This window comes from Suncus etruscus, chromosome 15, assembly GCF_024139225.1.
Source record: "Suncus etruscus isolate mSunEtr1 chromosome 15, mSunEtr1.pri.cur, whole genome shotgun sequence".
NCBI lineage: Eukaryota > Metazoa > Chordata > Mammalia > Eulipotyphla > Soricidae > Suncus > Suncus etruscus.
This window is the reverse complement of record NC_064862.1, coordinates 35730634-35754334: the sequence shown is the minus strand read 5'-3', so window position 1 is coordinate 35754334 and position 23701 is coordinate 35730634. Positions and strand designations below refer to the sequence as shown.

Genomic DNA, 23701 nt, shown 5'->3' with positions numbered 1-23701 from the left:
TTCCTCATTCCTCATGTGGATTGACCTGTTCAATAAAAATTACAGGGAAGGTTCATTTGGTGCACTTAAGACCCAGGAGGTTGAAACCCCATCGCCCACTCTGCCTTTTCTCTCTCATATGACTGTTTTGGCTTATTAATTCTCATACAGATTCTGCTTCAGACCTATTCTCCCAGGGTTGAATTATGGAAAGAGGGACATTTACACCTGGACCCTGAACAAGGACCTGAAACAGAGACATCCACACAGGGATGAAAATGGTGTTAGGGACACTACATGGTCCTCTTGTGGATCATCATCATGATTACCCCCTCTAATTGTACTGAAATATCTCACCCGTTATCGAGCAGTGGTGTATATGGCAACTCTTTCTGGAAAGCTTCACATAGATCTGGTATGTTTAACTGCATTTTTCGAACCGGACTGAACTAACTAGTCATGCCCAAAAGCTCTTTACTCTTTTTTGTGTGGATCTACTGTAGGAGTTGGTGACTCACAAAGTTGTTCACAACTTTGCCATGGCAATGGGATATGGGGAAGGTAACTTCAGCAAGGTCAGTTTATCACTGCGTGTTTATCACTATGTATAAGCTTGAAATGATGCATATCTCCTAGTGCTACTGGTGCTAATGGCCATGCCTTTTTCTTGCTGGTTGAAGCCCTCAAACACACTAGTCTGTTTTTTATATATCTGTACTCAAGGCAAAGATTATAATGCATATGAATTACAGGAAATGCGGATCACTGGGCCCTATCTTGTGGTGATTGCAAGTCTCTTGTCTCACACCAAGGCTCATTAACTTTGCATAAATTTCCTAAACCTATGCTTGTCTTTATACACACAAATATTCACTTAATGTGCTTCAATTTATACACAGAAATACAATCTGAATGTCATATCAAGTTTGGGAGCAAATTTTTAAGGGAATAATTATTTAATGTTCTAGAAAATTTTGGTTCTTTCATTGTTTGCAAAGATAGATTTCTTTTATTTCTTTCTTTTTTTTTAGCAACCTTATAATGAAAATTAATTATAATTAAAAAGTACATGATAGCCCAGAGAGATAGCATGGAGGTAAGGCATTTACCTTGCATGCAGAAGGTCAGTGGTTCAAATCCCGGCATCCCATATGGTCCCCTGAGCCTGCCAGGAGCGATTTTTGAGCATAGAACCAAGAGTAACCCCTGAGCGCTGCCAGGTGTGATCCAAAACCAAAAAAAAGTACATGGTGTACGCATGCTTAAAGGGTGAGGTTGAGTTTAGGGTTTATGTCCTACTTCCCCACCTGCATCTGTCACTGTGGAAATGGTTGCTGAACCACAGAGCACAGAAATACTCAGCTTCATCCTCAGCCTGGGCTCCTGTGATGGTCAGGGCAGCCTTGTTTCCTTGCAGGGAGCCAGAGAATCGGGCAGGGACATTTGAAGGCCTATTATTGGTTGCACCTATTAGACCCCGTGGCACCTGGTAAGGTTCCTGTTGAACCCAACTGGCATAGTTACTGGCGGTAACAGCCCCAGCACTGGAGCCATAGGTAAGTGTGACTGTCCCTCCAGGAGTAATGGATAGTGATGCTTCTTGAGTTACCACATTCTGAGAATTCACCACTGAAAACAGATGGGAGACCAAGGTTAGAGGGCAAGACATGGCCATAAAGATACAGGATATCCTTTCCCAGCTTTTCCCACTAACCCAGAAAATCCCAGACCTGTGCAGTGAGCCAGAAGTAGGAGCAGGAGAGGAGCCCAGGCCATGGTGCAGACACCACAGTGCAGATTTCCCAAACTTTGGAGCCCAGCACCCACCTCCAAATTCTCCTTATATCTCCTACAGCAAATGAGGTGGTGATTCATGCAAATGAGCCTCTCAGTTTTGATTAAATGAGTTGAGTTGTTCTACTTTAGATAAATATGTCCCGGGGGGTGCACTTCACTACTGATCTTAATTTCCTAGCCTAGCACCTTGTGCCCTCTTGTGTCCATTTATGGACATGCACTTCTGCTAGTAAGCCTTAGCACTTGTCTCAGGAATGGAGGTTTTTGATCTCTAAGTAAGTCAATTTGTGCAAATGCCTTTCCTGTGCCTTACCATCTCCAACCCACAAGCAGTTTCTTTGGGGCACATACCACTTTGACACTAAAATCAGCTGTATACTTCTCTAAAGAAGAATATAAGAGACTTTAATATATGATGAATATTGATTCAAATAATCTCCACAAATATTAGTGAGCCGAATTCAACAATACATCCTGAGATAGGAGGATTTGTCCAAATATTGCATGGATAGTTTATCAACCTCCGTGTTTATGGATATCAAGGATAGATATGCCAAAATAACTGCCTAGAAAAGCTATTTTGGGTCCATGCAACCTAATAAAAATCCCATTGCATTTTTAAAGACAGGACAAATACTGTAAAAATTAAATGGAGGAACCAGAGAGATAATACACAAAGCTAACATTTTTCAATACATTTTGACATTTTTGCTCTTAGTCTTTTCAACTGCAATTTCCTTTTTTATTTTTTATTGCGGGGCGGGGGGTCATAACAAGTGATGTCAGTGCTCAGGGCTTATTCCTGGTTCTTTGTCAGGGATCACTCTGTGTCAGGGATGACTCAGGGGAACACATGGGATACCAGAATTCAAACCTCATTAACTATGTATAATGCAAATCTATACCCACCAAACTATATCTCTGGACCTACTTTTTTCTCTTGGTTCTATCTTGGACAGTTATTTGTGCAAAAATGTAATCATTTCATATAAAGAATTATAATTGCAACTCAAGGTGAATGTACCCCTGTTAGCAAATATATATTTTATTAAAAATAAAACTCTATGGGGTCGGAAAGATAGCATGGAGGTAGAGCGTTTGCCTTGCATGCAGAAGAACTATGGTTCTAATTCCGGCATCTCATATGATCCCCTGAGCCTGCCAGGAGCAATTTCTAAGGATTGAGCCTGAAGTAAATAACCCATAAGCACTGCCGGGAATGAAATAAATAACTAAATAAAATAAAACTCTATGACCATCTTGACTGAGGGTCTGTGCTTGCTTTGAGGCCTCATATTATGAAGCATCTCCGCACTCAGATCAGGGCACTTCTCTTGGCCAGGAGGACTCTACCTGCTTTCCTATTGAGGTGTATTGTAGTAAATCAGAAAGCATAGTAGTAAAATGCCTCATCTTCAGTGCAGAGCCTTCAAATGGACAGAGCATCCTTGGGTCCAAGGAGGGTGTCAAAATTCATTCAGTAGTGAAAATGTGAACATAAACAACCAATTACTGCTTATAACTTCTGGCTCTTTTTACTATGTTTCTTTGGAAGTTTAAAAGTGTATTAGAAATCAGCCTGCCATGCTCAGGATTCTCTCTGTTCTGAGAGATCACTTCTAACAGGGCGTGGAGACATGTATAGTGGCAGAGATCAAATCCAGGTTGGATACATGCCAGTTAAACACCTTACCTGCTTTACTATCTTGGATCCCTCCTTTTTTTTGAAACATCTCAGCCATCAATGTGATTAGCGATGTCCTTGATGCTTTCATTTGTGCATATCTATTCATAAGAGAAATATGTTGAATATCCCTTCCTGAACATTGAAACATGATAGAGAGGAATTCAGATCATGATATCCATTATTCTTCCTTTACAAAAAAAATTTTTTTTCGTTTTGGGGCCACAAGTAGTGATATTTAGGGGTTACTCCTGGCTATGCGCTCAGAAATCATTTTGTTTTTTGTTTTTTAACATCTAAATGTATTAAATGTTAGCATTTATTTCACATTTTTTCTTTTTTTTTAATTTTTATTGTGACCAAAGTGCATTACAAATCTTTCACTGCATCATTTATGGTACATAGTGACAATGAATGAGGGGCATTCCCACCACCAGTGCTGTCCTCCCTCCGCCCCTGTTCCCAGTATGCATCCCTTATCTCCCTCCTCTACTCCCCAGTATGCTAGTGCAACTGGTCTCCACTTTACAGCTTGTTGTAGATTGAGCATCTATTCCACCGTCATTGGAGATAAAAAGGATAAGAAAAGGGGGAGAAAAAAATTTGGTGACAACTACCAAAAAAAGAAAGGAGAGAGAGAGAGAGGAAAAAAAGAAAAGAAAAATGGAAGAAAAAAGAAAAAAAATGGACCCGGCAAATAAAAATAAAAATAAATCTCTAAATAATAACCACAAGAGTGAAAAAGAATGAGAAAAGTGGAAGAAAAAAAGAAGGAAAATAAAGTCAAAACTAACAAATCAAAACAAAACAAGAAGTATAGGTGCTGGAGTGGTAGGGTTTGGTGGTGCTCCCCACACTTTTTTTTTTTTTTTGTATAGGCACAGTAAGCATTGGGGAAGAAAGGGAATTCCTGTGGCCTAAGAGATTCAGGGTTTCTCCATCCTTGAAGCATACCATCATGGGATGAACCCCTGACTCCATATATACTCATTACCCCATCCCAAAGGCTTTTTTGTGATGCCAGGAAAGTTTCCTCTCGGTTGTGTGTGAGAAAATCAAGCCACTGTAGCTAGCGATCTTGGTATTTGCGCAGGTTATAGGTCAGGGTCTAGGATAGAGTCTCTAAGTTCTAGAGGTTTCTATCCATCGTTGTTGTTGTGTTCAGTCTTCTGTAACACTTGCTCCCATTTTTTTGTTCAGTCCCTAAGCCGAAGCCTAGGATATTATGGATCCAGAGGTTCTGCTCAGTCTCTGTTGTTCAAGTTAAACCTCTGCAATAAGACATCTTGGTGGTGGTGGTGGTGGTTTTTATGTGTCCTGGACTACAGCCTAGGGTAGAAGGGGGAAACCTTTTGATTACTATTTCAATTCCTTTGGTACTGATAGGGCTATTCAGGGATTCAATATACTCTTGGTTCAGTCTTGGTAGGTAAAAGGAGTCCAAGGATTTATCCATTTCTTCAAGGTCCTCTTGTTTTGTAGCATAAAGATTCTCAAAGTAATCTCTGCTTACCCTTCAAATTGCTGTAGTATATATAGTATTTACCTGACTTTCATTTATTTGAAATAATAAGTTTCTCACACTCTTCCTTTATGTATCTTGTTAATGTTTTATCAAACTTGTTGGCTTTTTTTTTGTTGTTGTTGTTGTTATTTTTTCCAAGAATCAACTCTTGTATTCATTGATCTTTTGGATTGTTCTTTGGGTGTCCAGTTCGTTAATTTCTGCTCTGATTTTTATTATTTACTTCCTACAGAAATATAGAAATTATTTCTTTCCTGAAAAATAAATAATTCAAAGCAGCTTAAATGTCTAGACATTATTTCAGGATACAAAAAAATACATTGACATTATTGTATGCAATGCTCTCCTGGAAGTGGATTCCAGAGATGTCTTCAATGATTTGATTGCAGAGGCAAGGAAACCAGCACAAAATAAGCAAGGGGAACTACATAAAACTGAAAACCATTTAAAGGCAAAAGAAGCTCAATCTAAGTCATACACTGAATAGAAGAAAATACTTGTGCACAAAACATCAGATAAAGGCTAGAAATCCAAGGATTATGAAGCATTCAAAAAGATGAAACAAAAAATCCATTAATTCCACTAAGAAATGTGCCAGGGAAATGACAGACATATCTACAAAAAAGGTATATGGATCAGTGATCATTACTACATTCCTAGTGGAAATCAAAATGAAGATTGTTGTGTATGTAAACATTTTAATGGGATTATTATGTTACTGACCCTATCCTGATCAGTGATTGTGCCCTACCCTAGGGTGTGACCTGGCATTCTGCTCCCACCCTAGGGTTGTACCTGATTCTGCTCCCACCATAGGGTGGTACCTGATTCTGGTCCCACCTTTGGGTGGTACCTGATCCCACCATTGGGTGGTACCTGGTTCTGGGGCATAAAAGCAATGGTCTGTGGAAGGCAAGAGGCCTTTTTCCTGGGGCTAATTCTGGGGCCTTTTGGCTTCAGACTCTTCACAGAATAAAGAGCTGTTTTCTTTGGAAGCCTGACTGCCTGTTGGCTTTCTTCCTGTCGCATTCACCTCAGAACCGCCAGCTGAACAGGGTAACAGACATGTGGTCCGAGGTGGAGGAGAAAGGTCTCATCCCTCCATCAGTCAACCTCATCAGGGGCTGATTTGCAACAGAAGATTTCATTGTCTAACAATGTTTGATTTCAGAAAAGCACTTTAATTTCTTCAGAGAATTTGAATCTGATCATTTTTTTAATCTCTTTTTTTAACCACACCCGTCATTGCTCAGGGGCTACTCCTACCTTTGCTCAAGAAGCCTTCTTGGCATTCTCAGGTCGAGCATGTACAAGTCAAGCTCCCTACCTACTATTCTGTCACTTCAGCCCCATGAATTTGATAATTTTCTAAAAAATGTTTCTGTTATAATAACAGCTATTTTCCTGTATTTAAATTAGAGAATTTTTAACTCTAATGTTTGTATATGTATTTAATCCATTGAGAGTTTATATTTTAAATAATGTGGCTTTGGGATATAACTTAAAAAATGGTTTTTGTGAGCCCGGAGAGATAGCACAGCGGCGTTTGCCTTGCAAGCAGACGATCCAGGACCAAAAGTGGTCAGTTCGAATCCCGGTGTCCCATATGGTCCCCCGTGTCTGCCAGGAGCTATTTCTGAGCAGACAGCCCCTGAGCACCGCTGGGTGTGACCCAAAAACCAAAAAAAAAAAAAAAAAAAAAAAAAAAAGGTTTTTGTTTTGGTTTGGTTTGGTTTTTGGGCCACACCCAGTGATGCTCAGGGGTTACTCCTGGCTATGCACTCAGAAATCACTCCTGGCTTGGGGAAACATTGGATGCCTGCGTATCAAACCACAGTCAGCCCTAGGCTAGCACAGGCAAGGCAGATGCCTTACTGCTTGTGCCCTGTGCTGTGCTTGTGTTCCTGCTCCAACTTAAAAAAAACTTTTAAGACCATAAAACTTAAATCTATTTTATTCAACTTTTTAAATTAGAAAGATATAAATTACAAGACTCAGGAGCCAAAGCAATAACACAGCAGGCAATGTGTTTGCATTGCATGTGGCTTACTTGGATTTGATCTCCAGAATCCCTTAGGGTGCCTTGAGCACCACCAGGTGTGATCCCAGAGTTCAGAGCTAGGAGTAATCCCTGAGCACTGCTAAACACTGCCATGTCCCCAACTTTCCAAGATTCATCCTACACTGTTTAGGTTATCATTACATATTATCTTGGTAAATTTTTATTTCATCTATCATTTTAAATTATGTAGGCAATATTCTAGCTGAATAAATTTCTCACTCTTAGGACTTGGTCTTCTGTGTAGTAGGCTGAAACAATTATCTGAAAGAACTATTGTCTTGCACAGAACCATGTCGTGGTGTCCATTTTAAAGTGAATTCCTCCAAAGAAGACACACACCAAATAGATCTTAGAGGCATACAGTTACTCTATGTCTTTTTGTCTCTGTGTGTCTCTATCGCTATCTAACACAGATAATATCATACCTAGAAATTTTCTATACATTGTAAGATGGATGAAAACTAACTTCTATCTTATTGGTATTTTACTATTGAACACTATTCAATTCTCTCTATTGAGAAAGTCATGGTCAATTCCTAGTATTGGCATATTTTAACTTCTTTTGCTACAGTAATCATATGTTGGTGCCAGAGAACACATCTGGCTGTGTTGGTCGGCATCAACAAGCAAACCTATTACCTCACACCAAAAAAGCCCTTGTTCCATCCAAACCATGATGCAACTTTATATAGTGATGATGAAATGGAAATATTACATGAAGATAAAAAATTGGGTCAGGGAAACTAAGTAACTGAGGGTTTTGGTCCCACTTCCTCATCTGTCTCTGGCACTGTGTGAGCACTATTGTCATATACTTGGCAATAATAATCAGCGTCATCCTCAGACTGCAGACCAGAGATGAGCAAATAAGCTGTATTTGTGGAGGTATCTTTGGACCCAGAGACGCGATTAGGAACACCAGGTCCCAGCTTATTGCTTGTGTCCGAGTAATAGTACAGGAAAAAACGGGGCTGACTTCCAGCCTTCTGCTGATACCAATATATGTATTTTCTACTAACGCTGATGCCACTGCTCAGAGTGCAGGGGATTCTGGCTGTTGTTCCAAGAGATGCAGAGATGGAGGACTGCTGAGTCAGCACAGGCTGGGAGAGGGAACCTGCAAAGAGAGATTCATTACTCTGGCACAAGCAATAAATAAACATGTATCAAGTTGATTAACAAGAGGAAAGCTATCTTGGAGTGCCCTGAGCCCTGTTCATACCTGTATAGTGAGAGAGGACCAGGAGAGCTAGAGGAATCCAGTCCATGGTGCACACAGATGCCTGACGCCCAGTGTGGCTGGGATGCCTCTGTGCTCCTTTTCTTCCTCATCCTCTGCCAGAGACTAGACTGTTTATGCAAATGAGCTTCCTTCCTGTCACTCTTCTGCCACGTTTCAGCTACCCCCTAAACTGATAAATACGTTTAGAGGTTTGCTTACCCCTTGAGAGAGCAGTGAGGGAAAGCACCTGCAGAGACACAAATGTCCCTGCACAGGGAACTCTGCTAGGCCACAGAGGGCACAACTGCAGAGTCTCCATCAGTGAGCACAGGCCCAGCCCTAGAGTCAGAGTCCTCACTTAACACTTGTTAATGATATTAGCATTAGATACTTGGTTCTCCCTACTGGTGGTATGTTGAAATGGTTGTAGAGCCTAAGCTTTATTATAGATTAATCAAAGACAGTTTTTCTAGAAACATAAATCAAACCAAACTGTGTCAGAGAAAAAAAAGACACAAGAAGAAAACTTTAAGAGTGCCTTCGAATAAAACGAGGAATATAATTATATTGCTCTTTTTCAGAATGGCATACTATTGAATATTTCGCAGGAAACCCATGAGTTAATATTTTAGGTTCCTTCATTCCCATACTTTTAAAAATGAATGAAATTTTCCTATTCTTTAGGAAGCAACTTACAAGAGTTGTAAATGCATTTTAATGGACTGGTGTAGGTCAGTTGTGCAGTCAAGGGCACAACTCTTTTATGTTCTAGGTCTTGAGTTTGAACCCCAGCACCACATAAATGTCCAGCACCATTCGTTGGCTACCTGGTAGCCCCACCAAGCACCGCCAGATGGCTCTGGTGTTCACCACTGTGGTGAAACTCCCATCCTAAGTACTTACTTCACACTAAACTGTCTCCTAGAAGTCTCAAGTCTCCTGAGTAATGCTAAGGAAGTACACATATATGACACATATATGACACAAACATATGTACTCATGACTTTAAATATTGATAAAATTTTTAAGCGATATTAACAGTTTTTGGTGGATGATTAATGAATGTGCTAATACAAGATGAAACTTATAGTAATAAATGTTAGAATATTAAGAAATATTTTAATAATATGGTACATAAATAGGTAACAAATTTTGTTTCAAAGAGATTTTGGTCAAATTATAATCAACTACCCAAAAGCTAATAAATATGAAAGCATACTTGTGGGATGAGAGGCTGGGAAATAAGGGGATTTCTGCAAGCTGGCCTTGAATCTAAAATAGTCTCTGTTTAGAAACATGTGTCCCTGTTATGTGTCATGTTATGTATCATGTGTTATGAGTGCAGGATGAGCTAAGGAGAAAATCATCCACGTCAAACAACCTTTCTAAGCTAATAGTACCATAAGCATTGCAATCACTATCTTTACATACTTCTTGATTTAATGATGCCATAAACATTGCAACCGATTACTTTACATACTCCCTGATTTAATGATGCCATGGGCACTGTAACTGCTATCTTTGTATACCATCCAAATCAATGATGCCATGTATTTTGTGACTATTGTCTTCACATACCATCTTGTTACTGTAATGCCTAAGTTGTATTATCCATGTTGTTTCCCTAAAGTTTACCCTTAAAAGCCTTGTTTGTCCCTTCAATAAACAAAGTCCATTGCTCTGACAATGTTTCCCTGCAAGCTGTCTGTGGATTGTAGTCTTCCCTTCCTTTCCAGAGCCTAGCCTCTGAGGCCATGGGCTGAAAGAGACCCTTAAACACCCTTGCATCAGCCACAACGGGGGGCCTGGTGCCAGAACCCTACACATACTCTTTATAATGTTCTCTCATTCTCTCACACTTCAGATCTAAACTGTAAACAGGCATAGGGAACATTTATCTCAATTATCAGTACCTCTTCCTTTTGTGGATGGTTGGTCTACAAACAGGAGTCCTCAGGTCTTGTCTCTGGGTCTGTGTCCAGGAAGACTCCTGTGGGTGCTCACGGAACCATATGTGGTGCTGGGGATCGAACTAGGACTGACCATATACAAGGCAAGCACTAAACTTTCTGTGCATTGTATATTGTCTTTTTTTTTAATTGGGGCATTATGAGCAGCAATATTCAGGGAATACTGGTGGTTTGGTGTTGTGGAGTCATGAAATCTAGTGTTCAGGAGACCTTGCAGTCTAGGGGTTGAATCCTAGTCTACTCTATAAAAATTGTGTGGTCAGGGGCCAAAGCACTAGTCCAGTGGATATATAGCTTGGCTTGCCTGTGGCTGACCTGGGATCAATACCTGGCATCCATAGCATACCCTTAACTGTGCAAGGAGTGATACCTGAGCAGACTGCCAGGACTCAACCCTTCGTAGCTCTGAGTGTGGCCTAAAATATTAAATAAAGTTTATAACATTGAACATTTTTATCCTATATTTATTATCATTACAAATTATTCTAAGATGTTAGAAAATTTTATTTTAATAGTGATGTAATGATAAATTTTTGTATGATTTATAAAGGAAAGTATCTAATTGTATATGTTATAAATATCCAATTATCATCTTTCATGACAGACTAGGTCTCTTCAATGAACAACTAATCAGTCACTGTCAATAGCACTGGTAAATAAAATATGGTGAATAGGGACAAAGTGGCCCATGTGCACATGAGCAAAGAGCATATTGTAAGGCAGAGCAGTTACCCTTTGGGCGTGGCAAAGTGCATCCCTCTCAGTTTACATTCCTGATGATGTTCTTTCTGGGAGTTCAAAGAAACGATGCAGAATGTGTAATGAGGTGACTATCAGTAAGGTGACCTTCTGACACAAAGATTGCTTTTGAGGCCTATTTCTGCATCCATTAATTCTAGGACTGAGGGACTCTAGGTCCTGTACTATCCACAGGAACCTTTGCAGAAACTTGAGAGTAGATTTCTGTGTAAATGACTGAAAGGGAATTGTAGAGTCAAGCCATAACTGCCTTCAGAGGGATCTCACTGGCATCTAACAACAAGCTTTATTGTGCTCTGGACAAAACTTTGAGAGCTAAAGACCTACCTGAAAATATATGCATATATTCAAGTTACTAGAATCCTTAAGGGTCCTATAACTACAGCCCACATGACATGGCAAAGACATTTCTCTCCCCCTACACATAACCACAGGGTGTTTTTGTTGCCACTGCCTGTCCTGCAGAACAGCTAGGTTGTGCATATATGGGATGAGCACCCATCTCCCTCTACTACTGTTCTCCTTCTCTCTGTCTCCACTCCTCTCAGTCGCTGCAGGGGTCCTCAAACTACTACCTGCCAGCCTTATTGTTCATAGATTTTTTGTTTTTGTTTTTGGGCTCAGTGGTTACTCCTGGCTATGTGCTCAGAAATCACTCCTGGCTTGGGGACTGCCATGGTAGCTCCAGTGGAGTTCACGTAACATGGCAAAAGCCATGCTCTGGGACCTGAGGCAAAAGCTTCATGGAAGTTAGTCTCCTGGAACAGTCGCAGGTAGTTGCGGAGCAAGAAAATATTTCCCACATCATGTACTGCTTCTGGGAACAATGATTATTGTTTATCTTATTCCATACTATAGTAATCTGTGAACACTGGGTTCTATAGAAACCCATAACATAATCATTTGAGAGCACATTAATGATTTTAAGAATCACACAGGAACTTCCAACAATAATTTTTTAGGAAAGAAGCCCTTAGCAGAAAATCAAGGTATTTTGCTTAAAAGCTATCACTAATATTATTAAGAAGAAGAATAATTGTAAGAATCATTTAGCCACAACTTTGAATCAGTTACAAGTAATAGATTCTCTCATAGAAGAATCTATGGAAAAGCCCATAGCATAAAACCTGACAGCTGGAGACACTTGAAGGACTGTGACAGATTCATATAAGTATCCCTATAATAAGGCAGAAATAGATCAGGATAAGGAAACAGGATTTCTTATGTTCCTAAGAAAAAGCAAGGCACACGATGGTTATATCTAATACAGGGCAAAGGATGGAAACCACCTATATATAGGACTAGACTATGGTCCACTTAGCATAAGATTAACTATACCTGATCCCTTACCTTATACAGGAGTGTAGGGTGAGGATGGTAACTGAGGAGTGATACATGAAGGAAAAAGAGGGTCTTGTTATAAATTGCCCTTTTTAGAAATAATAATAAGAGCAATGTCTCTTTAATATTATCTCACACAGGGAACAAAAGGATTTACTAAAAAAGCAAATAAAGAAGGCTGTGAAAGGCTTGAATCAAAGCACTACATGATTGAAAACCTAAACCTGGACCTCCAGACATAGATTTAAATGGTGAATCTATAACATTATAAATATAACAAAAATCCTGCTCACAGCTCAGGCTGGGCAGGTTTCTAAAATCAAGCAAAGATTAACCACTTTAAACATTAGTCTTAGGCCATATAGTAAATGCAGACAATCACCAGAGTGCCATTGTTTAAAAATAGTAAGATTCAATCCAACTCTTGATAAGGTCAGCATGCCTAGAAAATTGCTAATATGTGTTAAATATATGTTTGAATGAGGAACCTGTAAATTGATGTATTTTTATTTTTTTTGTCAATATCCTGCTGTTAGATATATAAATAACCTAGCAGTGGTCCTCAAACTATGGCCCGCAGGCCACATATTGTATTTGTATCTGTTTTGTTTCTTCATTGTAAAATAAGATATATGCAGTGTGCATAAGAATTCGTTCATACATTTTGTTTTTACTATAGTCAGACCCTCCATGGTCTGAGGGACAGTGAACTGGCCCCCTGTTTAAAAAGTTTGAGGACACCTGATAGAGAAATAAATGCAGTTGCTCTATAGCTGAGGCTCAAGCCGAAGCTCTTAGCCACTTTCCAGCACCCAAGACTTCGAGTCTTTTGTTACACCAATCCCTTGCCCACCTGTCTTCCGAGAAGGACCCTAGTACTGCTCTTCAATGACTGAGCAGTCTGCGGCAGGGGACAATATGGGACGCCGGGGGAAAGAACTGTGGTCTGTCCTAGGTTAGTGCACGCAAGGTAGTGCCTTACCACTTGAGCCACTACTCTGGCCCCTCATAGATTTTTTTGAAATTAAGTTAATCCTCTAAGGATCTGAGAGTCAGTGAACTGGTCCCCTTTTTAAGAAGTTTGAGGATCCAGAGTGGTGGCACAGTGGTAGGGAGTTTACCTTGCACATGACTGACCTAGGGCAGACCATGGTTTGATCCTCCAGCATCCCATATGATCCCCCAAGCCAGGAGCGTATAGCCAGGAGTAACCCCTGTCATCACCAGGTGTGACCCAAAAACCAAAAAAGAGAGAGAGAGAGAGAGAGAGAGAGAGAAGTTTGAGGATCTTGTACTAGAGTCTAATATCTCTTCAGAATGCATATCTTTCACCATTAAAACACATTCTGTATCATTGTTTCATAACAACTAATGTAGAAAAATTAGGAGGCGGTTGACCAGGCTGACCTGTGGGGCTTGACTCTGCAACTGAGGCTGAACCACACCTTTTTCCAGGGAGGGGGAGAGGTGATTGACCCAGGCCAACCTATAGAGCTCAGTCACTCCAACCCAAACTACCAAATGCAAAGAATATGGGCTCACTAAGGAAGACACTAACAACTGTGGATATGGAGAACAATTCTAGCAAGTTCCAAAGTCCACCAAAACACATGTGAAAGAAGTGAAAAACATATTTTCCCCTACACATTCCTGATGGGAGTTGTCTGTCTCTTTCTCATGCAATGCAATGTTCCCCCCTCACCCTCCCCTCTGTGTTAACTACCTGCTTGTCTTTTATCTACTGAGTTACAGGTGCTGATCCATTTGCTGGCTCCCCATGGTTTTACAGACCTTGCATTAATTATCCTGAAGACATCTTGGAGACTTAATGTCTGGATCCCGCTCACTTGGAGACTTGAAGTCTGGACCCTACTCACACCTACCCCCAAAACCTCCGGATTCCCCCATATCAAAGCCCATTCCTGTTTCCTCTGTAAAAATAACACAGCCCACCTGAAAACTGTATAAAAACCCCTTGATTTCAGACCTTGGGGTTCGCAACCTCTGCTCTGCTCTGAGCACGTTTCGAACCTCTGATCGATCAGATTAAACTTGGAACTTGCCTGCAATTTGCTGAGCACGTGCCTTTTTCACTATTCTGTGCTGGGCAACTGGGGGGTCGGGTCGTCCGGATTTTTCATTTTTGGCGAGCCACCAGGAGACCCTTACACACCCCACCCGAGCCGGACGAGTGAACAAGGTCTGCTTGGTGAGTTCCCTGGGATCCCTTCTCCCTCCTCCTCCCCTTAGCTCACTCTCTAGTTCCCCGTGTGCTTTGCTCTGGGTTTATCTGTGGGAAGCGCTATTGCAAACAGACCTGGTGATTCGACTAAGGGGCTTAGTCGTGGAAGTGTGTGACTTTGGAATCCCAGACTGAGGTTCCCACTCGATGCGTATACCGAGTGGCAAAGGAGTTGACGAACTCCAACGCAAAGTCACATCCCTGGCCGCGCGCACCAGGGTGCCTAGGAGGCGATTTAAAGCAATGGGGAAGACGTTCCCTGGTTGCAGGAAGGAGGTCTGTCTGTGTAAAGGTTTGTCTGCGTCGTAGGTTTGCTTTCTGTCGTTATTATTGAATTTGAAACTGTTGTTGGAATATTGGCTTGCGATTTGAGTTGAATATCTGGCAATTCTGATATCGTCATTGTGTTTCTCTATTGTGAGTCCCTTGGGGCTCGTCCTTTGACTGTTGAGCCGAAAAACTTTCTGTTTAAGATCTCTCACTAACTGTATCTAAACTAACGCTACTGAGTCCGACCGCAAAAGTCCCCCGGAGCCAGGTACCCTGTCTTCTCCATAAAAGACGTGGTCCGATAGATAAATCCTGGTGAAGAATAAAGGGTCTCAGTCAAGTCTCTCCAGATAGACTTGCCCTCCAGCAAGACAAACTGAGCGCCGGTTAGGAACACATTGGTTTAAGCAATACACTTCTCCCTCAAGTGGTCGGACATTCTTTTTCTATGTCTTCTGCGACTAATTTTCTCTGTCCTCTTACTTGTAACTGGACTGATCCAGCCTCATATTCTGGTACACTCATCCCAGTTTGTTGTTTTCTCTCTACGGAACACCCTACCCTTGTTTTCGTGTTCCAAATCGGACTCTGTATTGTGTTTTTTTTATTCCTTGTTGGTTGTTACACTGTTAGGTGTGGAAAGAGGGCTTGATATATTGCTGTCAAGTATTCTGTGTGAAAGAGAGGCTTGGTAACAGCTGTTTGTGCATAAGGCTGGTGAGACCAGGCAGCAATGGGACAGGTACAATCCACACCACTTGCTCTTACACTAGAGCACTGGAAAGAAGTTAACAAAAGGGCAAAGAAACAGTCTTGGGTTATAAAGAAGAGAAAATGGCAGGCATTTTGCTCTTCTGAATGGCCCTCCTTTGGTGTAGGGTGGCCTAAGGAAGGCTCTTTTCATTTGCCATCGGTACGGAAAGTAAAAAGCGTTATCTACCGCGCCAAACCCGAGGGACACCCAGAACAGGAGTCCTATATTCTTGTTTGGGAAGATTTTTGTGAAAGCCCCCCGGAATGGATGCGCCCCTTTCTGTTTCCAACAGCTCCCGACAGCCTGGTCGCCTTGCCACCTGACCCTGAGCGTTCTTCCTTACCCCCACCTACTAACTATAGCATTCTTCCCGCAAGAACCCAAGAAGGAGGCGCCCAGGAGGAGATAACGAAGCCAGCCCCTCCCGGCTCAACTCTATGCCCACCACAGTTCCCCAACATTTATCCAGATACAACTGATCTTCTTCTTTTTGAGCCCCCCCCCTACAGGCCCACAGAATCCACACAACGGGAGGTGTCTGCCCCCCCTGCGTCTCCCTCAACTTGCGATCGGAGAAGCAGGGAGCAGGTCAGGGGGCGTGGCTGTTTCCCGGGTCTGCAGAGCGGGGAGCGTCTGCCCAACCTGCGACTCCCTCAACTTGCGAAAGTTCGGAGAAGGGAAGGGCAAAAAAAAAAAAAAAAAGAAGGGAAGGGCAAACCGGGGGGCGTGGCGGGTCACCCCAGCCCCTGCACTAGGAATAGGGGAACAGCCCACCCCAGCTCCTGCCTCGATCTGCGGGAATGCAGGAAGTGCAGACCAGGGGACGCGGCGGCTCACCGCAGCGCCTGCATTTGGGAGAGGGGAACCATCCACACTGTCAGCTCCCACTGCCCCTCCCCAGCCACCACCACCGCTATTAACCAAGGGGCATGACCGGGCCCCTTGCCTGCCTTCTGTTTTAACAACAGACGGACAGGAATCATACTATCCACCCTCCCCCCCTGACTCAGAGGGAGGGGATGGACGCACAGGACCAGCTGCAGGGACCCGGAGCCAGCTAAGAGGACAAAGCTCTGCCCCTCTTGCAGCATCTATAATGCCACTAAGACCAGTGGTCCCCAACGTTCCTTTGCCCGATGGGCATGGTGGAAATATGCCTACCTTACAGTACTGGCCTTTTCCCTCCTCTGATTTGTACAATTGGAAGCTAAATCATCCTTCTTTTTCAGAGGACCCTACTAAATTAATCAACCTTTTTGACTCCCTAATGAACACTCATCAACCAACCTGGGATGATTGCCAACAACTGATAAAAACCCTCTTTACTACTGAGGAACAAAATAGAATCCTGGCCGCAGCACGGAAAAATGTGATTGGGAATGGTGGTCTGATCACCGACAGGCCTGATGAAATAGATGACATCTTTCCTTTGCGCAGACCTGACTGGGACCCCAACGCTCCTGGAGGTAGGGAACATCTGTCCACTTATCGCCAGACACTCATGAGAGGTCTCCGGGAAGCTGCTAGAAAGCCCACAAATTTAGCCAAGGTAAAAGAAATAATACAAGGGCCAGAGGAGCCACCAGCTGTCTTCCTAGAAAGACTAATGGAGGCATATAGGCGATATACCCCATTTGACCCTGCTTCTGAGGTCCATCAGGCATCAGTAATCATGGCTTTTGTAGGACAGTCAGCAACAGATATTAGAAGGAAGTTACAGCGGCTAGAAAACATACAAGGCAAAAATTTGCAGGATGTGTTAAAAGAGGCAGAAAAGATATATGAGAAAAGAGAAACAAAAGAAGAGAGAGAAGAAAGGTTAGAAAAGGAACGTAGAGAATGGGAAGAAGAGAGAGAAAAGCGTAAGAAGGAAGAGGAAGAGAAAGAAAGATTAGAGAGAGAGCGGAAGGAAGATCGGAGAGATTACAGGAGAACTAAGGAAATAGCAAGAACCCTGGCCATAGCAGTCAGTGCAGAAAGGGCAGACAGGGACCTGGGCCCACGTAAAAACCCGGGATGGAGCTCAGGCCCGCGTCGCGATTTAGGATCACGACGGAAGCCGCGCAAGCTCGAGAAGGACCAGTGTGTTCAATGTGGACAGATAGGGCACTGGGCACGGGAGTGCTCCCAACCCCCAAAACCTCGCTCAACAAAGACCCTAGCAATAGACTCCGAATGAGGGGGTCGGGGCTCCAATCCCCTCCCGGAGCTCAGGGCTAAGTTTAAAGTGGAGGGGACTCCCGTGGATTTTGAGTTAGATTCAGGAGCAGTATATTCAGTCCTGAAGAAACCACTAGGGCCATTGGCAAACAAACTAACTTTAGTACAGGGAGCAAATGGAAGCAAGTACAGACCCTGGACTACTAGTCGTACAATGGATCTGGGGAGAGGAGAAATAAAGCACTCCTTCCTGGTCATTCCAGACTGTCCTTCACCTTTAATGGGTCGAGACCTATTAACTAAATTAAGGGCACAAATTACTTTTGAGGAAACAGGCCCTGAGGTAATTTTTAGGAATCCAAAAGTCCAACCTATTGGAACATCCATTTTAACCATGAGAGCTGAAGACGAGTATAGAATATTTGAGGAAGAAATCCATACCTCCAAAACAGATCTGGACTGGTGGTTAGAAATAGCACCAGCAGCATGGGCCGAGACTGCTGGACTAGGGCTGGCGAAACTACAGGCACCAGTAGTGGTGGAATTAAAGGCAACCGCAACCCCTGTAAGAATCAGGCAATACCCCATGAGTCAAGAAGCAAAGCAGGGAATAACTCCCCACATCAGAAAGCTCTATAAGCAAGGAATTCTGGTAAAATGCCAGTCCCAATGGAATACTCCACTCCTCCCTGTCAAGAAACCTAGCTCCGGGGACTATAGACCAGTACAGGACTTGAGGGCAGTTAATGCCTGGGTGGAAGACATTCACCCTACGGTGCCCAACCCCTACAATCTGCTTAGTACCCTCAGTCCAGACAGAATTTGGTACACTGTTTTGAATTTGAAAGATGCCTTCTTCTGCTTACCCTTGCACCCAGCTAGCCAGCCGTTGTTTGCTTTCGAGTGGACAGACACGGAGGCCGGCATCTCAGGCCAGCTGACATGGACACGACTCCCGCAAGGATTTAAAAACTCCCCCACCATTTTTGATGAAGCTTTGCATCAGGACCTAAGTGCTTTTCGTGAACAACACCCACAGGTAACTCTGTTAGAGTATGTCGATGACCTGTTGATCGCTGCCGAAACCGAGGGCAGTTGCAGGCAAGCCACTCTAGATTTGCTACAAGAGCTAGCCCAGCTGGGATACCGGGCCTCTGCCAAGAAGGCCCAATTATGCAGACAGGAGGTAACGTTCCTAGGATATACCCTACGTGATGGCAAACGATGGCTGACGGAGGCTCGAAAAAAAGTAGTTGCCCAAATCCCGCCACCAACAACACGGGGACAGCTGCGTGAGTTCCTGGGAACAGCAGGGTTTTGCCGTTTATGGATTCCGGGTTTTGCCAACCTGGCAGCACCTCTATACCATCTCACAAAGGGAGATGCAGCATTTGAATGGACTCCTGATTGCCAACAAGCCTTCGATGCAATCAAGACGGCCCTGCTGTCCGCCCCAGCGCTGGCTCTACCTGATGTGAGTAAGCCATTCACTTTATTTTTGGAAGAAAGAGGCGGGGTGGCCAGAGGCGTCTTAACCCAAACACTCGGGCCGTGGAAAAGACCGGTTGCCTACTTATCAAAGAAATTGGACACAGTAGCCAGTGGCTGGCCCAAGTGCCTTAGGGCAATTGCAGCCGCGGCCCTTTTGGTAAAAGATGCTGACAAGATCTCCCTTGGGCAAAAGCTAACTATAGTAGCCCCACATGCACTGGAAAGCATCATCCGCCAGCCTCCGGACCGGTGGCTCTCAAACGCAAGAATTACACACTATCAAAGTATTCTGCTAGACAAAGACAGAATTCATATCGGAGTACCCGCCACCTTAAACCCGGCCACTCTGCTGCCTGAAGAAGAAGCAGAGCCGGTACTGCACAAATGCCAAGACATACTGGCTGAGGAAAGCAGTACCAGAAAAGATCTCCAGGACCAGCCGTTAAAGCAGTCAGATGTGATATGGTTTACAGACGGGAGCAGTTTTGTAAAAGGAGGAGAAAGAAGAGCCGGAGCAGCAGTAGTAAGCAATCATAAAGTGGTTTGGGCCCAACGGCTGCCAGATGGAACTTCTGCTCAGCGGGCAGAACTAATTGCATTAACAAAAGCTTTAAAATTAGCAAAGGGGAAGAAAGCCACCATCTACACAGATAGTCGGTATGCTTTTGGAACCGCCCACGTCCATGGCATAATTTATCAAAGACGAGGGCTGCTGACTTCAGCGGGAAAGGACATTAAAAATAAAAAGGAAATACTGGAATTATTATCTGCCCTTCAACTCCCCAAAGAACTGGCCATCGTTCACTGCCCCGGACATCAAAAAGGAAATGGAGCAGTAGCAGCAGGGAACCGAAAAGCAGATGCAGAGGCAAAGGCTGCAGCTGAGGGACTACTGCCCTGCCCCGTCGCAGGACCAAGGCCACTTCAGGAGGAGGCATTAGTATGGGTCAGAGAAGACATCCCTATACCTCCACTCAAGCCGGAGTGGAAAACTACAAAAATTGTTGAACTAGATCCGGAAGAAATAGAAGAGCCTGACCCAGAGGCAAGAAGGTTGTTGCCACTCAAGGAAGTACCTAGACAAGAGAAAACTTCAAGAATTCAAGAGTACCTAAAAACACTCCATCGCCTCACCCACCTAGGGCCCAGGAAAATGTTAGAAATTGCAAGAGACTGGCTGGGGGACACGCGCCCCGAGGAAATAAAAAGACTTGCAGAACAAGTTGTTAAGTCGTGCCAGCCATGTCAGCTGGTAAATGCCTACCCTGGAAGAATCAAAATGGGAAAACGATTAAGAGGAACACGACCTGGACAGCACTGGGAGATTGACTTCACCGAGATCAAGCCCACCAAATATGGACTGAAATACCTATTAGTTTTTGTGGACACTTTTTCCGGCTGGGTAGAAGCCTACCCCTGTAAAAATGAAACTGCGCAAATGGTATCTAAGAAAATTCTAGATGATATTTTCCCCAGGTTCGGACTTCCCCAGGTAATCGGGTCCGATAACGGACCTGCTTTCGTGGCCCAGGTAAGTCAGGGATTGGCCAGGGCTCTAGGAATCAATTGGAAGCTACATTGTGCCTATCATCCCCACAGCTCAGGACAGGTAGAGCGTATGAATAGAACTATTAAGGAGACTTTAACTAAATTATCTCTAGAGACTGGCGTAAGTGACTGGATTTCCCTCCTCCCTTCAGCCCTTTTCCGGGCTCGAAACACCCCTCTCCCCTCCCAGTGTAGTTTAACCCCTTTTGAAATCCTATATGGGGCTCCTCCCCCAGTAAAAGTTATAACTGATATTTATGAACCTTCTCTTGCTTCCTCTTCCCCCTTGACTGCCCGACTGGCTGCTGTCACCACGCTGCAAAAGTGCATCTGGAAAAATCTTCAGCAGGCATACGAGCCCGGGGACCTGACAGTACCACACAACTACAAGCCAGGAGACTCAGTCCTCGTGCGGCGACATCGTGCTCTAACACTAGAACCCAGGTGGAAGGGACCGTATGTTGTCCTCCTCACGACCCCTACTGCAGTTAAGGTAAACGGTATTGCGGCGTGGATACACGCCTCACATTTAAAGCCAGCACCAATAGAATTTAATCAGAATGAGTGGGCAGTGGAGCGAGCAGAAAACCCGCTCAAAATCCGGCTTAAACGCCAGCAAACTACTCCTCCTGCCTCAACTCCTGTGGTTACTTCTAATGCCCCCAGTCTTAGGGGGGTTTGATCGGCCAGTGGAACACCAAAAGCTGTTAAGGACTCTCTACGGTAACCCCTGTGACTGCCCCGGAGGTCATCAGTTCAAACCTGAGTACCGAGCTACACAGGCAGTCGACTGTGGCACTAAAACGGCCTATCTCCAGCTCAAGCCATCAGCTTCCACAGGTGAAATCAAGGCTCAGTGGGTATGTAAGCAAAAACCCCAACCCCTTCCCCCGGACACGAAAGGAACCTGCCCCCCAGGATGTGTAGAGCTAACTCAGGTACACTCACGGTGCTATAAAACCTATCAGCAGTGCGTTAAAAATGGCCAACTCTACCTGGTGGCGAAACTAACTGATACCTACAAGGGGAGCACTGGAGGTGAATGGGGTCCTGAAACTTTTAAAACTCCATACGGGGCAGCACATTGTCTAGCAAATATTGGAGATGTGGTCTGCTGGCCTCTAAAAGCCCCTTTACATATATCAGATGGGGGAGGGCCCACAGATCAAGAAAAAGAAAAGGAAGCCATAGAATGGGCCGAAAAGGAAGTTTATAACCTAATGCCAAACTGGCCCAAGCACCCCTCCCTTCAAGCTAGGGTGCTAAATGAGGATCTGGATTCAAATATACACGACATTCTAAAGTACACTCACAAGCTCTTAAATCAAACCAACCCAGGCTTAGCGGCTGACTGCTGGCTATGCATGAAAATGAGTAACGATTGGCCATTAGCAATACCTGTGCCTAAACCAAATATAAGTAGCTTTTCAAACTGCACCTATACCAAGCCCTTTAAGGTAATCCCTCAGGAATTTGACTCCTCCACTTGCTATGTTAGAAATTACTCACTAACCATAGATTTAGGGCAAGTACCAACAACAAGGTGCTCTAACATCTCCGAAGTCTCTTTGGACTTGGGATGCCTCCCCCCAGGACAGGTCTGGGTCTGTGGAGGAAATTTGGCTTATCCAGTGTTACCCAGAAATAGCACAGGCATTTGTGCACCTGCCTTCCTGCTACCCAACATTGATGTTCTCCCAGGAACTGAACCAGTCCCTCTTCCCAGCATAGACCTCCTGGGAGGACACCGAACTCGTAGGGCTGTAGTATTACTACCCCTGCTGGCTGCGTTAGGGGTGGTCAGAGGATTAGGAATGGGAGCTGCAGGGTTAGGAGTTTCATTGGACCGGTATAATAAGTTATCTGATCGACTGGCCTCAGACATCCGGCAGGTTTACAAGTCTATCCAGGACCTACAAGACCAGCATGACTCACTCGCCCGGGTGGTCCTGCAAAATCGGAGGGGACTAGACTTAATCCTAGCCGAGAAAGGAGGATTGTGTGTAGCTTTACAAGAAGAATGTTGCTTTTATGTTAATAAATCCGGAATAGTACGAGACAGAATAAAGAAACACCAGGAAGAATTAGCAAAGCGAAGGGAGGAACTCTATGATCAACCGTTATGGTCTGTATGGGGAGGAATCCTCCCCTACCTCCTGCCTCTACTTGGTCCACTGCTAAGTGTACTCTTAATAGTTGCAGTAGGACCCTGTATCGTAAACAGAGTTGTAACTTTTATCCGCACTCAAGTGGGGGAAGTTAAGCTAATGGTGCTAAGACAGCAATATCAGGAAGTACCCACAAAACTCTGAGTAACCACTTGCTGCACCTTGAACTTAACCCCTGAAACCAACTCCGCCCCACCTCAGCAGGAAGTAGTTACAGAAGAGAAACCGTCTGCCCAAAATCCCTTCAATGTTCTTGGCTAGCAGTGGTTACTTCGGTTACTTCTGTGTTAATTCTAAGATTAGAATTATTAACAAGAAGGAGTGGGAAATGAAAGAAGTGAAAAACATATTTTCCCCTACACATTCCTGATGGGAGTTGTCTGTCTCTTTCTCATGCAATGCAATGTTCCCCCCTCACCCTCCCCTCTGTGTTAACTACCTGCTTGTCTTTTATCTACTGAGTTACAGGTGCTGATCCATTTGCTGGCTCCCCATGGTTTTACAGACCTTGCATTAATTATCCTGAAGACATCTTGGAGACTTAATGTCTGGATCCCGCTCACTTGGAGACTTGAAGTCTGGACCCTACTCACACCTACCCCCAAAACCTCCGGATTCCCCCATATCAAAGCCCATTCCTGTTTCCTCTGTAAAAATAACACAGCCCACCTGAAAACTGTATAAAAACCCCTTGATTTCAGACCTTGGGGTTCGCAACCTCTGCTCTGC

At 43.8% G+C, this 23701-nt stretch overlaps 2 gene segments (V, D, J or C); both read right to left on the bottom strand.

The window, feature by feature from the left end:
• Window positions 1–201: 201 nt before the first annotated feature.
• Window positions 202–1755, bottom strand: LOC126029802 (Ig lambda-2 chain V region-like). The segment is given in 3 exon segments: window positions 202–226; window positions 1287–1608; window positions 1710–1755. Coding segments are annotated over 3 exon segments (393 nt in total).
• Window positions 1756–7790: 6035 nt separating this feature from the next.
• On the bottom strand, window positions 7791–8315 carry LOC126029801 (probable non-functional immunoglobulin lambda variable 11-55). The segment is given in 2 exon segments: window positions 7791–8164; window positions 8270–8315. Coding segments are annotated over 2 exon segments (420 nt in total).
• Between the last annotated feature and the right edge of the window lie 15386 nt (window positions 8316–23701).